The following is a 16,043-nucleotide window of genomic DNA, read 5'->3' as shown; positions in this document are numbered from 1 at the left end:
AATTGTAAAATGCACATGTTTTATAAACTGGAGAGAAGAAAAAAAATCCTTTGCTTTCTTGCTAAAAGGCAAAGTCATTTAATCCTGGCCCCTAAGCAGCTGATGGTTATTCACAGAATTTAAAATTACAGTTTTTATTTTATAGCTGGATTCTTCCCTTCCTTTTTTTTTCCCCCCTTTTTTTTGTTCTTTTTTAAATTTTACACTATTATGTACAGTGTGTATCTATTAGAGCTGCAAAATAAAGAGGTTTTAAGGCAAAGCGAGAAGTTTCCCCCCCCTCACAAACAGCGTCGCAGGAGAACCCGTTCCTGAGCAGCCGCCCATGCACACCCAGGCCCACGCGGGACAAATCCCCCTCCGGAGCGGGGACAGGGACCCCACGCTCGGGGACAAACGGGTTCAACGCAGCACAGCGCCTCGAACCCCCCAAAAACGCCGATTTCGGGGAGGGGTGTGCGTGAGGAAGGGGGTGTGGGCACAAACACCCACCCCGCGCTAGCGGGGACCGCGCTGCGGAGGGGAGGGTACAACTAAAAATGGGATTTTTGGGGGGGAAAGGGGGGGCTAAAACGCTCCCAAATGTTTCGGGGAGGTGATACCGGAGCGGAGCCGGGTCCCATCCCTCGGCGGAGGGACAGCGGGGCCGTGAGGGAGCAGCTCCCGCTTTTCGGGGATGGGGGTCCCGAAGTTATCTCAAGGAGCTGGGAGGGGACGGGGGTGCTGACCCCATCTCTGGGCAGCATCCACGCCTGCATCCCGCACTCACGGGCGCCCGTGGCTCTCCTTGGCGGTGATGGAGGAGCAGAGGCTCAGGGAAGGACCCCGGGCGTGTTTCAAGACGGTGCTTTGAGATTTTGTTTCCCTAACCTTATTTATATCTTTCCTTTCTTTTAAAATTAATTTCTCCACGTCTATCCCCAAAAAATCAGCCCCAAACACCCCAACTCCAAAAAAACAAATTACAAAAAGACTACACCCCCCCCCATAAAGAAAAACACCCAAAAAAAAAAAAAAAAGAAAATTAAAAAGGGAAAAAAAAAACAAAAGAAAAGGTTAGGGGTGGGGTGAAAAAAAAAAGTTTAAACTCATAGAACAAATAGGAGAACTATTTATTCGGTTCACAGTCGTGTGAAATGCAGCAATAAAAATCTTTGGACTTCAGCAAAAGTTGTTTTTAATTTTTTTTTTGAATTTCAAAAAACAGCGTCCAATGTCCATTAAAACTGTGCTTAAGTCTATCAAAAAGTAACTTAAGCTTAAAAAAAAATCTTAAAGATAGCATCTAAAACTTCATACAACCAAAAAAAAATCAAAACAAACAAAAAAAAAAACCAGCCAACGAAACCAAACAACAAGCCCAAACCCCCGAAACCAAAACCAACCAACCAAAAAAAAAAAATACTTTATAATCAGATATCTTGGATTTTTACACCACCTTACCTGTAAATTATATATACATAGAATATTGCAGAATTATATCTAATACACAATATTTTCACTATTAATGCTGGTATAATCTTTATACACTGGCCCTTACGTTTCTTTTTATTTTTTTTTAATTAAATTATTGCATTGTATAAACTTTGACTGCAAACGGCCCCCCCACCCCTGCCTCCCCCCCCTCCCTCCCACCCCCCCTTTCCCTCGGCTATTCACTGTCCGACTTGCCGTCTTTCGCCGTGGTGGAGTGGTTGTAGAGCCCCTGGGCCATGAGGTGCACTGCCAGGGAGTTCTTACTGCCCGTCGCCTTCTTGATCTTGGCCCGTTTGTTCTGGAACCAGATTTTGATCTGGGACTCGTTGAGCCCGAGCTCCTGGGCCAGGCTCTGCCGTCGCTGCTCCGTCAGGTACCGGTTCGTCTGGAACTCGGCCTTGAGTCTCTGCAGCTGCTCGGCCGTGAAGGCGGTGCGAGGCCGCTTGTCCTCCTTGTTGGGGTTCTTCTTCTTTGGTTTGCGGGAGCGGGGACCTACGGCCGGCAGAGAGGAGAGGAGAGGAGAGCACCGACACAGCCGCGCTCTGCTGCGGGCACGGCTCCGGCCCGGCAGCACCGCCACCCCCGGGGGAACGGAGCCCGCTTTGTGCCTCCGCGGCCGGGGATGCTCGGGAGGCGGCGGAACGGGAGCCGCAGCCCCCAAAGCCCCCAAAGCCCCGCTCGCTGCCCCCCCAGCCCCTTTCTCCCAGCCAGAATCCGCTCCCCCAGCCCCTTTCTCCCATCCAGAAACGCAGCTCCCGAGCCTCTGTGTCCCGGGAATGCCCGGCAGGGAAAGCTTGCACCAGGGGCAGAGGCACCGAGCTAAATTTTACACCCTGAGCAGATTTTTTTTTTTTTTTTTTAAGAAAACCTCTACACTTTTTTACTTTTTTTTTCTTTCTTTTTTTTTTTTTTTTTTAATGATAATGGAAATCCTCTCGCAGTTCACTTGGCCACAAGCATTCCGTCTCTCCGCTGCAGTGCCCATATGGCGCTGCACGGCCCGATCCGAATCGCCGGGATTATTCTCGGGAATATTATTCTCGGCAGCACAAGGAGCCTTTTCTGCCCGGGCCGAGCCATTGTGAGGATGTATGTTAATTAAATATTAACAAAGGAGAGCACTGGAGAACAATGGAGTAAATTCCAATTCAGCTCTGAATATTACCTCTGAGTGAGAGTTTGTTTTCAGATATTACGAACTAATTTTCATCTCGTTTTACGATCCCTTCCTCAGCTAGCCGACTCCCGGGTGAAAATCCTACCTCGCCGCTTTTGTAAGAGAAAGACCCATATTTTTTTTTTTCTTTTCCTCGGGAGCAGATCTCCTGCCTGATGTTTCCCATGCCTTCCTCTAGTGTTTTCTACTTGTTTTTAACCGGGGTTTTACCGATCTGCCGGAGCCAGCCCTCCTGTCCCCGCGGTAGCGAAAGGATATTTTACCCCCTGCCTGTTATTTTTAATTTTTTTTTTAATTTTTAATTTTTTATTATTTTTTTAAAGATAATTTCAGGACGTTCTGCCTAAGCCCTTGCCAAGGGACGGACTCTGCCAAAGAAGTTTCCCGGCTCTTGGTAATGTCCTCCGGCCCTCACAGAGCTGATCTACGGCATATGGGGGGGGGAAATTAAAAGAAAGAAAAGAAACCGGCGGCTCGGAGGCCTCTTTTAGAGAAATAAACGAGCGCGGATTGTTTTTGGCCAAAAAAGACTAATCAAAACAAGGCGAGGCCTATGGAAATGCCACCTCCCCTTCCCAAAACCCAGCGCAGGGGGGGTTGCCGGCAGGGAAAAGGAGAGCTCGCCGGGAGGACGAGCGGGGAGCCCCAAGACAGTTTGTTTTTTCCTCCCTCTTTGATAAAACTCGTCAGTCGGTGGGAAATGCGCCGAGCCCAGGCGGCCTCAGCGGCGGCGGGGACAGAGGGAGGGACCCCCGCTCCCTGCTCGTCCCTGCGGCTCCGCGCACCCCCAGCACACCCTGCCTCTCTAAGCATTTTCAGGCCATTTTCAGCAACTCGCCCACCCGCCAAAAAAAAAAAACTCCAAAAAGCAAAACACAAACAGAAAAATAATAACTAGAAGAAGACGGAGAGGGGAAGGAGAGCGGGGTCTTTTCCACGCCGCTTCCCGGCCTGGCGGGCGGCGCGGCCGGGGGAGCCCGGGGTAGGGGCTGCGGCCGCGGGGAGCGGGGCTGCGGCGGGGCAGCGCTTACCTGAGGAGGGCCGGTCCGAGTACCGCGTGCAGTACACCCAGGCGGGCCACAGCATGGGCTGGTTCCCGGCGTTGGAGCTGGCCTGCGAGCTATCCGAGTCCGAGCTCACCGACAGGTCGCCGCCGCTCAGCCCCCGCGCCTTCAGGGCCGCCTCCAGCGCAGCGGGGTCCCCCCCCTTCTTGGCGGCGCCGTGCAGGGCCAGCCCGGCGGGGCCGCCCTCCCCCCGGCCCGGCGAGCCCGCCCCGCCGCCGGGCAGCGGAGCGCCGGGGGCCGGCGCCGCGGCGGGGCTGCGGCGGCTCTCCGCGCCGGGCCGCCGGGGCTCTCCGTCGGGGCCGCCCGCCTCCTTCCTCCGCCCGAACTCGGGCCGCAGGATGTTGTCGATGAAGAAGTTGGTGATGCGGTGCGGGTGCGGGTGGGGGTGCGGTGGGTCACCGGGGGGGAGCAGCAGCCCCCGCCGCCCGCCGCCGCCGCCGGGCTCCGCGTCGCCGCCGGACTCCTGCGGCTCGGCCGCCTCCTCCCGGGGGCTCCGGCCGCCCTCCTCCATGCTCGCCCCGCCGACGGCTCCGCTGCCCGCCCGCCGCCGACCGGGCGCTGCCGAGCGCTGTCTGTTGTTGCTGCTGCAGTCGGTTGTTCTTTATTTTAATTTTTTAATATATATATTTATATATATATATATATGTATATATATATACACGCACACACAGGTGTCTATTTGCTTTCGTTTCTCCTGGCTTTGCCCGGCATTCAAAATCCAGAGTTTGAAAAAAAAAAAAGAGGAAAAAAATTTTAAATTTAGAGTAATTTAAAAAAAAAATTAAGAGACAAATGCAGGGAGACCCGCAAGCCAGCAGCCGAGCCTGCACCACTTCCAACTTTGACAAAAAATGAAAACACAGGGGCTCCGGTCCTCCCGCCGCCGCTCGCCGCCGCCGCTCAGCCGCTCGGTCCCGCGGCGCGCTGCCGCCTGCTGCCCCGGCCGCCGCCGCCGCCGCCGCGCCTCATCCGCGGGAGGAAAAAAAATTAGCGATAATAAAAATAATAATAATTGTGGAGCGGAGGTGGGGGGGTGCACGAGAAAAAACGAAGCGCCGGTGTCGGGGCGGGGTGTAGGCGGGCTCTCAGCAGCCGGTGTCCCGCGGAGGGCAGGGCGGTGAGGGGCGCCCCGCGGGGCTCCGGCCGGCAGCGCCTCGCCCCGCGCCGCCCCGCGCCGCCCCGCGCCCGCACATGCGGGGGCCGCCGCGGCTGGGGGGGCGTCCCGCCCTGCCCTGCCGCCCGCCCTGCGCCGCGCTACGCCCCGGCGGCCGCCGCCACCGCCGCGCCCGGGCACTTCCACTCGGGTTGTTGTCCTTTAGGTTTTAACGGGGCCCCCGCCGCTGACGTCGCCGGCCCGGGCGCTCCGACACGTGCCTCGGGCCAATGGAAGGCCGGGCGAGCGCACACGTGGTGCGGGGCGCCCCGGTAAGTGACAGCGCCCACGCCCCTCCCCCGGACGGGCCCGGCGCGGCCGCCGCCGCGGGGATGCGCGGGGGGGAGCCGGGGGTGCCCCGCTCCGGGGCTGCCCCCCGCCCGCCGCTGCCCCCCGGCCCGGCCGGCCAGGAGTTACCGGGGGCTCGATGGTCCCGGTGTTTACCGGGGAGGGGGCCGGCATCCCACAATTCCTTGCAGAAACGCATAAATAATATTAAGCGAGCGGCGGCGATACAAAGGGGTCCGGGGGGGGCGGAACAGGCCCGGCCCGGTGCCCGCGGGCTGCTCGGGGGTTGCGTCCCCTCCCCGCAGCGCGGTTCGGCCGTAATTGACTCGTCCTTCCCTTAGCCGGACAGGAGCTTTGGATCCGCCCTGACCGCTCCCCGAACGGCGCCGTGCTGCCCCCCAAAACCCCGGCCCGGCACCCTCTGCACCCTGCAAAAGCCCTTCCCTCTCTAGGACGGGAAAGCTGCCGCAGCCGCTTTGCTTGTCTTTAGGGAGAAATAACCCCGGAATAAAATTAGGGAGCAAGGTGCGAGTGGATGGAGGAAGCGCTGGGGGGCTGAGCAGGTTGCGGGGCTCGGGGAGTAGAGAGGGGAGCGAGCAGGCAGGGACGGGTCCTGCCCCCGCAGCCCGCCCGGGATCCTGCCCGGGCCCGCTCTGTGCCGCCGCCCGACGGGGCGCACCCCGAGCGAGGAGCCGCGCCCAGGGCCGAGCGGGATCGGGAGGGGATGGCTCGGCCCCGGTGACCGCGGCACCCCGACCGCCCTAAGGCTCTCCCCTAAGTGACGTTTTTATTTGGAGGTGGCTTCCCTGCGGTGACACGCATCACTCGCCACCTTGAAGGAAAGGGACAGTGAGCCTTTCCTCTCCTCTTCTTCTTTTCCTTTTTCTTTCCTTTTTCTCTCCCTTTTTACTTTCCTTTTTCTTATAATTTTTTCTTTCCCGTTTTCTTTTTCTTTATTCTTTCATGTGTATTTAATCTTAAATTCATCTCCTTATTTTCTTTGTATTTCGCAGCGGGTCGGGTTCACCAGAGAAGACCAGCAGTGGCTGATCCAAAGTTGTTTTGCTCAAACAAGCACCCAGAGGTTAATTTCTTCAAGAGCCCCATGAAAAGCGATTAGCCTGTCTCCCAAGAAGTATTTTCTAATTACTTGGAAGCTCTCGCTTTACTACTACCCCATAATTAAACGTGTTCAAGGTGCTGCACTTCAAATATTTCGCTCCCGGGCGGACCCAAGTTACCGATAAAAACTTTAAACCTCCTTGAACCCCTCGTTACCTGCCCGCTCACTGCCGGCATGGCGTTAACCTTCCCATTCGTTATCCCGCTCCTTCGCGGGGATATTTCCAACCTACACAGGACAGGGGGGAGAATTCCTGAGGTAAACTGCGAAATAGGAGATAAACAAAGCTGTACAAAACAATTACTGCATCTGCCTGTCCTCTGACAATAATCCAGCACCTCAGGTATGCGGAGGCAGCGGGGGGGCGGCGAGGGGTGAAGCAGTGATCTGATACCGAACCGAAGAAATCTGAACGGTCTATTTTTTTTTTAATTTTTTTTCCCAAGGTTATTTTTATCTGGGAGCTCAATCTCTGTAGAAACATTCCCCAGCAGCACTATTGCTCGCCGGTCTGCAGCCGCCTCGCAAGCGGCACCGCAGCGTGCGGAGGCTTTTCCTCGGGAACCACTGCGGGTCACCGGGAGAGGTGGCTTGAAAATGGGAGTTTGGCTTCGTTTCCTTCTTGGCTTCAGCCTCCCCTCGCAGACCTAGTGCCTGCAAATGTCACCTCTCCGCACACCAGCAATATTTCTTTTCCTTATGCTCTCCGCGTAGTTTCAACGAGGCTCATTCCCTGCTGCCACCCTTTTAAAATTTTATATATTTTCTGTCTTTCAAATAGGTGAGAGTGGAGGTGCAGCGGAACCCCCACACCCTGCCCTTTGCTCGGCACTGAGAACTTTAGGAACGGGATGAGAAGCGGGGAGCTCGGTACGGGGATGGAGGGAGGGAGATTGCGGCCGAGGGCTGCGGGCAGGCTCTGGGGTTGTTTGTGCCGCTCCTCCGAGCAAACTCTCCTTCCAGCCTTTCCCCACACTCGGGAAAAAGCAAACCAAAACAAAACAACAACCCCCGAGGTGCCAGGAAGCCAAAATGCCCAGAGCAATAGTGGAAGCCAAGGGAGGTGCTGCATCTCCCGCTCTCCCAGCGTGGAATGACCGCCCGCAAAACGCAGGCTTGCACCAAATTTCTCCGGGTTTGCAGCCATTCCCCCATTCCCAGCCTGTCCCTGGCCATGCCGGGGGAGATCTGGCACAAACAGCGACTCTGCCCCGTGGGCACAGCCCGGGCACATTGCCGCGACCCCGGCGGCTCCCGTGTGCCTCCTGCTCACACCCGCAGCACTTTTCCTTCCGAGCGAAGCCTTTGAGGCAGCTTTCCCAGCTCGCTGGAGCTGCTGGCGGAGGAGAGAGGAGAGGGAGAGGTCGCTGCTCCTTTGCCAGGCTGGCCGTGCCGCAGGCGCTGTGCCCGGCACTGCCCGGCCTGCCCTGGGCTCTGGCATCAATTTTGGAAGGGGAAAACCAGCAGCAACCCCCGGCTAGCCCTGTGCAGGCTTTCCTGGGGCCGGCGGGCCGGAACAGCTCAGCCAGCACGGCCGCATTTCCCCAGCGCCGCCGGGTTCTCACTGCTCCGCCGACAAGCACAAGAATGAAACCCGTGGAACCTCCGGATTTTCCCAGTTCCCCCCATGCCAGGCAGGATAAAGGGCGCTCTGCGGCCGCCCGGGTCCCACCCCGCAGCCCGCCGTGGGACCGGCATCGCCCGTCCATCCCCTTCCAGCGGGAATACTTTCCCATCAACGGGGGCAAAGAGACGGGTTGGAAAGCCTGGCTTCCACTTTCTTGCCAGATCATGAAAATTTCATGAGCCGCTCGTGGCGAGGGCAGAGCCCGCGGCTGCCGCCCCGGCCCGGCCCGAGGCGGGCTCCGGACGGAACGAGCGAGGGCAGCGGAGCGGGGCGCGGAGGATGCTCGGGAGGGAACGGGTGAGGGTGAATGTCAGAGCCGTGGCTCGGGAAAGGAGCCCTCGGTCACGGCTGCCGTTGGCAGCAAGGAGGGACGGGGAGCAGCCGCCCCTTCCCACGGGAGGGAGGGTGCGCGGGTGGGGTGGGAGTGCCGGCCCCGGCTCGCTCTGCCCCTGCCCCTGGCCCTGGCCCGGCCCTGCCCAGCCTCGCCCTGCCCCCGGCCCTGTTCTGTCGCTGCCCCGTCCTTCCCTTGCCCTCCCCCGGCCCCTCTTCCTGCCCTGCCCCTGCCCACGGGGAGCAGCCCCCTCCCCTCCGCCCGCAGGCTGATGGGAACCCTTGCGGGCCACGACTTGCCGGTAGCCCATCGAAAACTGTCAGACAACAGCGATAAAAGTAATTGTAAAGAGGTGGAAAGTAAGGATAAAAAAGAGAGAAAAGAAGGAGTGAGAAAGAAGAGAAAAGGAGAAGAGAAGAGAAGAGAAGAGAAGAGAAAGAGAAGAGAAGAAGAAAGAGAAGAGAAGAAAAAGAGAAAGAGAAGGAGAAGAGGAAAGGAAAAGGAAAGGAAAGAGAAGAGAAGAAAGGAAGAAGGAAAGGAGAAAGGAAAGGAAAGGAAAGGAAAGGAAAGAAGGAAGGAAAGGAAAGGAAAGGAAAGGAAAGGAAAGGAAAGGAAAGGAAAGGAAGGAAAGGGAAAGGAAAAGGAAAGGGGAGAAAGGAAAAGGAAAGGGAAAGGAAAAGGAAAGGAAAGGAAAGGAAAGGAAAGGAAAAAGGAAAGAGGAAAGGAAAGGAAAGGAAAGAGGAAAGGGGAAAGGAAAGAGGAAAGGGGAAAGGAAAGAGGAAAGGGGAAAGGAAAAGGGAAAAGAAAAGGAAAAGGGAAAAGAAAAGGAAAAGGAAAAGGGAAAAGAAAAGGGAAAAGAAAAAAGGAAAAGGGAAAAGAAAAGGAAAGGAAAAGGGAAAGGGAAAAGAAAAGTAAAAAGGAAAAGCCCTTTCGCTTTCAATGTTCGCTGCTGCGTGGCTGGACCCCACAGCCCTCTATGCCGGAGCTCTGGTCCCGCTCCCCGAGCCAGCTAGGCCCCGCCAGGACGCTCAGTGTCACTGGGTTCGCGTTCCCTCCCGGGAGTGCCTGGACTTTGTTTTGCCGAGCCCTTCTTTAAAACCCACCGGCCCGAAGCATGACCAGGGATGAAACTATCTGTAGCTGCGGGAAAGTTTTTGGCCTGTGCAAAGAAATAGTTCGTGACCCGTTGTTAAAAATAAATAAATAAAATTAAAATAGATTAAAGAATAAAGTTGGGAAATAAACCTTCCTCCTGTGTCTTTGACTTACACCCACAGCACCTTTGTAAAGAACCAGAAATGCGGCCCCGGTTTCTGCCCCGCAGCTGGGTGGGACACGGCCGGTACAGCCCACCCGGTCGGTCGGAACCGGCGGGGGCTGCTCGGGCTCTGTCTGTGGTGCTGTCCCGGGCAGGGCTGTCTGTCCCCGGCTGCGAGGGGCACCCGGCGCCTCTCCCGGCGCGGATCCGCGGGGCGGGATCGCAGTTCGCTCGCTCAGCTGTGGCTGTGGAGGCAGAACAGCTTCGGAGAAGTACAAAATTATTTCCCTGAAACCATTTTTATTTAATCTTAGCGAGATGACGCGTCCGCCCGTTTCACACGCATCCGCTATGCACCGGCGCCGACACAAGCGAGCACAATCGCGGATGTCGCGACTGAGGAACCTTTCCCCGCTTCTCCCGTGACTCGGAGGAGTTAATCCGTGCAGACACAACAGGAGCTGTTGTGACGGTAAAGTTCAGCAACTCTACACCGACCCCAGCATTAGCAGGGGCTGGGGCGAGATGCTGGAGCTGCTCCTGCACTTTCCACGCAGGCAGCTAATTCCCCTAAATTCCCTTGGATTTACACCTCGGCATTTACTCACAGGCAGAATAAAACCAAAGCTCTAATTAACTAGGTAATTTCCACTCCAGCTCCTCACCGGATAATCAACTTTTATGGTCTCTCGAAGGCTATTTTCCAGCTGTTGCGGAGCGGGAGCGCAGCAGCGCTCGCACCGCACGGCCGAGGCTCCGGGAGAGCTCTGGGGGAATCCCTGCCCTCCTCAGCAGCTCCGGGCTCCTGCACCTTCCCCGTCCTTCACTGCCCCGGCAATGCGGGGCTGGGGGCTCCTGTCGGCCCCATCGTGGGGGGAAGGAGGTGGGGGTCCCTGACAGAGACACAGCCCCCTGTGCTGGGGCCGGGCTCTGGGGGCGTTCGGCTCCTCCCGGTGAAGGTGCCCCTTCCCCTGGGCTGTCCCCTGCCCTGGGTGCCTCTCGAGGGACCAGGATGGGCGAGGGACTGCACGCAGTGACGGGGGCATGGCCCGGACACTCTGCGCACACCCTGCATTTCCTCAGGGCTTCCAGGAAAACAAAACAAAACCCCCAAACCCAAGCGAAAAAAAACCCCAAAAACCACCCCAACCCCAGAACACAGAATACAAACAAAAACCTGCCTTTTCTTTTAACAAGCAACAAACAAAAGTGCAGTTCTCAGTGGGGTGTCCCTGTCAGCCAGGCAGGAGCGCTGCCCACCGGGGCTGGGGCTGGCTGCAGAACGGACAGGAGATGCTCGTTCTGGTCTCTCCCTCCTCTGCCAAAGTTCCACGGGGAGACCAAGAGCCCCGAGCCCCGTCCGTCCTCGTCCTTGGCAGCTTCCCGGTCCCGCTGTGGGACCCCGACACCCTCCGTGCGTCCCTGCGCAGCCGCCGGGCCTGGAAAAGGGGGGGAGGATGGGCCAGGGGTCCGGGGGGGAGAGGGCTCTGCTCCACTGCCACAGCACCCATTCTCTGCCAGGGAACAGGAGTGGGGAGGGCTGGCATGGTCTGTGATGGGCAACCTTCCTTCCTTCCTTCCTTCCTTCCTTCCTTCCTTCCTTCCTTCCTTCCTTCCTTCCTTCCTTCCTTCCTTCCTTCCTTCCTTCCTTCCTTCCTTCCTTCCTTCCTTCCTTCCTTCCTTCCTCTCCTTCCTTCCTTCCTTCCTTCCTTCCTTCCTTCCTTCCTTCCTTCCTTCCTTCCTTCCTTCCTTCCTTCCTTCCTTCCTTCCTTCCTTCCTTCCTTCCTTCCTTCCTTCCTTCCTTCCTCCCTTCCCTTCCTTCCCTTCCTTCCCTTCCTTCCTCTCCTTATTTTCCCTCCTGCTGTTCCCGTTCCCCGTGGCTGTTGCAGATCCCAGTTCAGTCACAGTGTCCGGTTCTGTGCCCGGATCTGCAGCAGGTTCTGTCCCTCACCTTCCTGCTGTCCTCCCATTTCCCCTCACCCCAGAGCCCCTCCAAGGGCCCGGCAGGTGCCAGGGATGGGGGCCGTGCCTGCCTCGGGCATCCCGAGAGGTTTTAATGGTTTTCCCGACGGGATCAGCGGCTCCATCCCGGCCAGCCCGAACTCAGCGCCCGGCTCTGCTCGGGCGCATCGCTGGGCTCACCGAGGACCTGCCCGTGAGAACAGCCAAATACCCACCCCGGAACTTCAAAGCCAGGGTGTGGGGTGCTGGGGACAAGGCTGTCACCTCCCTTGCTTTGCCGCAGGGAATTTTACGGGCGCTAAAAAGGGGCGAGGGCTGCTCTCAGCCCATCGGTGCGCGGTGCCACAGCGCTGAGCTGCTGCGTTTTGTGGGTTGATGCCGTCATATTCTTAATTTTTTTGTTCTCTAGTTTTCTTGGATTCCCGGATCATATTTATCTTGTCTGTCTGGGGCTGCTTCCCTAAGTCACTGTGTCAATTGAAAGGCTTTTCCCCCCTTTCTCTTGCCCTCCCCAGCTCACCACCTTTTTTTAATTAAAGCTTTTAACTCGCCTGGTGTTTACAGTCTTATGTAAAGTATCAAAACAAACAGACCCTGCCGAATACAAACACCAAAAAGAAGCTGGCCCCCCATTCTTACCCCTTTATTGTCCAAAAAAAAAGCGCATCTCCCCATGTCATAGCTACAGTTCCAAAAGGAAATTGCTTTTATTTGTAAAGGAGGCTTTAAAAAGCAGTGACATGAAGGGGAAAAGCTCCTTAAGGGAGGAAGGTCATGGGGTTAGGGGTGAGATTAAAGGAGCTATCTTTCCACCTCGCAGCGAAAGCGGCGCTGGAGCCTCCCCAAACCTGGAAGAGAGAAGAGCTGCCCAAGGGAGGCGGAGGGGGCGAGGAAGGGGTCGATGCTGCGGGCCGGGGCTGGAGGAGGCCACGGGGCTCCCGGCAGTCCCTGGTGCCACACAGGCACCTCTCAGCTGTCAAAGGGAGTGGATGCAAAGAGGTAAAATCCCTCCCTTCAACGCCTAAACCCTCGCATTCCCTGTGTCATACAAGAGGAAACATCGCAGCGAGGGAAGCGGCTCCTCCAGGGCTCAGAAGGCGGTGGGATGCAGGAGGATGCTGGGGCTTGGGGAAGGAGATTGTGCCCCCTCCCCGAGGCTGCTGCCGCCGTCTGTTTGCAGGAAGCTGGGCACGGCCATGGAAAGGGAAAGAGCTGCCGGAGCAATCGCCCCCAACCCTCCCTTCCCCTCTTCGCATCCATCCGTGACGGCTGCGGTTTTTGCTGAATTAAGGTCCCTGGTGAAGGCGAGTCAGCGTGAGGGATGCGAGGGCACTTCCCCTCGCCTCCCCACAAAGGCGGCACCCTGCCTGGCCTCAGGCACGGACAGGGCCCGGGGCTCGGGGGTCAGCGCCGACAGAGGTGGCCGCATCCTCCCTGCGTGCCCTCTGCCTGCCCTGCCCCTCTGGGTGGGCACGGAACGCTCCCCTCACCTCTCAAACCAGCCCTGCCTTGCTGGGGCCGTTCCTGCAGGACAGCAGGGAAAGGACACACAGCCCTGGTTTCGTTAGGGAGGGAAAATGTAATTTCCACCGCTAAGAGGGATGCAAACAACCCCAAGAGCGATGCAAGTGCTGATCTTGGCACTATTTAGGATTTGGGTGCTGACTGTCCCTGCTCAGGACGTCCCCAGTAATTTGTGACCCCCAGGTCACAGGGAGGTGCCAGTGGTGACACCTCCCTTGCTCCGGGGCTGCTGCCAGCGCAGGGAGCCGCCGAGACATTTCCCTGCAGCCCTGGAGAGGTGTCCTGCAGGAAGGACGCTTGGAAGCAGAGCTGTGGCCATGAGGGTGGAGAGGGGACCAGGTCTGCCCGATTCAGCACTGCAAGAGCTGTGCACTTATTCTTGAAGCCAGGATGCCGATCCAGGGGCGATTCTGCTCGGGCTGCACGATGTTCGCTGTGTGCAACGTTTGAGGGAGGTGTTGGTGAGGTGACACTTGCTGCCGTGACCCTGAGCAGGCAGCTTTGTCCCTCCGTGCCCCTGCCGAGACGATGCTCACACACCGCCTCTGCTGCTCTCCCCTGCAGTCCCAGGGCTCTCTGACATTTGGCTCGGCGGCTTCTGCCTGGCACCTCCAGTCCCCAAATCTATTCTCACTTTCTTCTCCAAAGTGCAGCGGCCGCATTGTTCTCGGTACTTAGAGAGAACGTGTGAGAATGGATGTGCGGGAGGCTGCTCCTCTCCTAAAATATGTGCATTTAAATTGTCCGAGGGAATTACCGACATTAGCCTGCTTTGTTTTTTGGGTTTTATTAGTGTCATTCAGTAAATATCCCCCTGCAGCCCGGGTAGCGAATGCCCAGCCGTGCTCGCTGGAGATGCCGCTTGGCACCGTGCCTGCCACAAGTGCTGGAGGACAGTAAATCCACCCCTGCCTGTCTCGCAGGCTTTGGCGCTGCCTCGGCTTGTGCAGAGCCGGCTCCTGAGCCCGTCTGAGCCGGGTCACAGCTCCCCTGACTTACGGACTTATGTGCCATGAAGCATCTGCAAACTGCGCTGTCTGGGGAGCTCTCCCAGAGGTGTGGATTCCCCTCGCTCATGTGGACCAGGAATTTGTCTTTTTCCTTTTTCCTTACCTTTCTGCATCATCGGTTTTATATAAAACCACGGGATAGAGCAGAAAGCCTAGCGCACAGCACTCACTGAGAATTGACTGGGTATTGTAGATACACACTGCTTCCATAAATATTTATGGAGTTACAGTTCGCCTTGGTACGGGCAAACAAATGTAAATAACGCTGTGCACTCCTCGTGTGCTCCGGATGGTGCTGTGAGCAGGAATAGCCATTCCTTGTGAAATCAATTTAATGAGTCACTTATAGTAGGAGGGAAATAATCCCAGCAGCATTATTATGCCTAATGGTAGGAGCATTGTGATGATGGCTGTGTTATCCTGCAAGCCCCTGCCTGGGAGCATGGGCATGGGGAGGGGAGATGTTCCCCAGCAGAAGAAGATGAAGATGAGGTGTGGGTGCATGTGATAGAAATGAGAACGAAAGTTCTGGATTTTCCTGGCTGCTACACATCAGGATGCTGTGATGTTACCTGGGGTAGTGGGTGCTGGGGTAGGGAGAGGCATTCTGAGGACTGTGTAGGGAGGGGGTGAGCAGGGGGAAGATGACCTAAAATGGATGGGTTCATGTGGGAATGGATGCTGTGTGCCCTGGGCCCCTCTGGAATCAAATGCCCCCAAGCAGAAAGGTTCATTTTCAAGTGATTTTGTCCCTTAAATATCTGCACTCTCAGCCAAACTTTCCCAGGACATGGATGTCTTGCATTTTTCATCTCTGCCAGAAAAGGGAAGAGATGAACAGTTCCAGGATGAAATCTCCATTTCAGATCAGAATTTCTCATGTCTTTGGGTGAGTGACTTCACCTTTCTCTTTCACTGGCTGTGGACATATTCCTGAAGTCATTCTCAGCCCACAGAATCATAGAACCATAGAATCCTTCATGTTGGAAAAGACCTCTGAAATCAGAACCATTGTTAACTCAGCACTGCCAAACCAACCCTAAACCTTGTCCCTGAGTGCCACATCCACATGTGTTTGAAATCCCTGCAGGAATGGTGTCCCCAGCACTTCCCTTTGCCAGGGTGTTTCAGCCAGGTAATTAATCTGTTCAGCCATGTAAGGAGAGTAAAGGCAGTAGGGGTGAGCATACAGACAATAAAAGTGCATTTTAAAAATTTCAGTCTATATTTTGATGTGTCCATCAGCTCAAACATCAAGGAACATCTTTATCTGGATGTGGCCTTTGCAGAACTTCTCCATGTGCTGATTCTGGGTTTACAATCTCATAGGTAACTTGACCAAGATTTTCAAGGTGTTGGTAGAGCAGACAGGCCAGAGAAAAGCAGTGATTTGTTGTTTGAAGAGTTGAGCATCCCAGTTTTGATCAAAGTGCTTTCTGAATAACTTGAATAACTGGACTTGGGAGGCAAGGAGTGGACTTCCACATGGTGGGCTCCAGCAAGGACATGAAATCTGGATACAGCTGCATAGCACTGCACTAGCACTTTACAAGCATATTCCTAGCACTCCAATCCTTGATCCCACTCTTATTTTCAATTAATTAGTCTATCAGAAACTATTTTTGCCCTTGCTTTCCCTCCTTCCCCCAGTTTGCAAGGCTGTACTCAGAATTGTGCTCCCACACAGAGCTGTGTTTTGTTTTCATGCGTTTTTGGGTTGTCACTATATTGCATTAACATTAACATTCATTAATATAAGACACTTGGGCATCATTGGATTTTTTTCTTTTCGTGGCATCTTTTCTTATTCTAATGAATGGAGTGAAGATATGTGAAAGAAAACCAGAAAAATGCAAGGGGCAGAAATGCTAGGGAATGTGCTATAGGAAATCAGAAATTATTTCCTATAGAAATCCAAGATTTTGTCTCAGGGGCTGAATCCTGCTCCTTATTACAGCACCCAAAATCTGGAGCGCTCCATGGGGCTGAACCCCTTTCTCTGATAAACCCTTGATGGGAGCAGGCACAGTTCTGCTGTGGCTGAGAGCAG

The 16,043-nt window shown here is 55.7% G+C and overlaps 1 protein-coding gene across 1 annotated transcript; it reads right to left on the bottom strand.

The window, feature by feature from the left end:
- Positions 1 to 1,647: 1,647 nt before the first annotated feature.
- Positions 1,648 to 4,292, bottom strand: EN2 (engrailed homeobox 2). Its single transcript, XM_064703277.1, has 2 exons — positions 3,685 to 4,292; positions 1,648 to 1,968 (listed from the first exon to the last, which is right to left on the bottom strand). Exons 1-2 carry the CDS (start codon positions 4,226 to 4,228, stop codon positions 1,652 to 1,654), a joined length of 861 nt encoding a protein of 286 aa, XP_064559347.1. The 5' UTR covers positions 4,229 to 4,292; the 3' UTR covers positions 1,648 to 1,651.
- Positions 4,293 to 16,043: the final 11,751 nt, after the last annotated feature.

This window comes from Zonotrichia leucophrys, chromosome 2, assembly GCF_028769735.1.
Source record: "Zonotrichia leucophrys gambelii isolate GWCS_2022_RI chromosome 2, RI_Zleu_2.0, whole genome shotgun sequence".
NCBI lineage: Eukaryota > Metazoa > Chordata > Aves > Passeriformes > Passerellidae > Zonotrichia > Zonotrichia leucophrys.
The sequence above is the reverse complement of the archived record's forward strand: the minus strand, read 5'-3'. Positions and strand labels throughout refer to the sequence as shown.

Coding starts and splice junctions, on each gene's coding strand:
- EN2 (XM_064703277.1), bottom strand. CDS start 4,228: ATGGAGGAGGGCGGCCGGAGCCCCCGGGAGGAGGCGGCCGAGCCGCAG. Junction 1,969..3,684: donor CTCGGACCGGCCCTCCTCAG/GTAAGCGCTGCC, acceptor TGCCGGCCGTAG/GTCCCCGCTCCCGCAAACCA.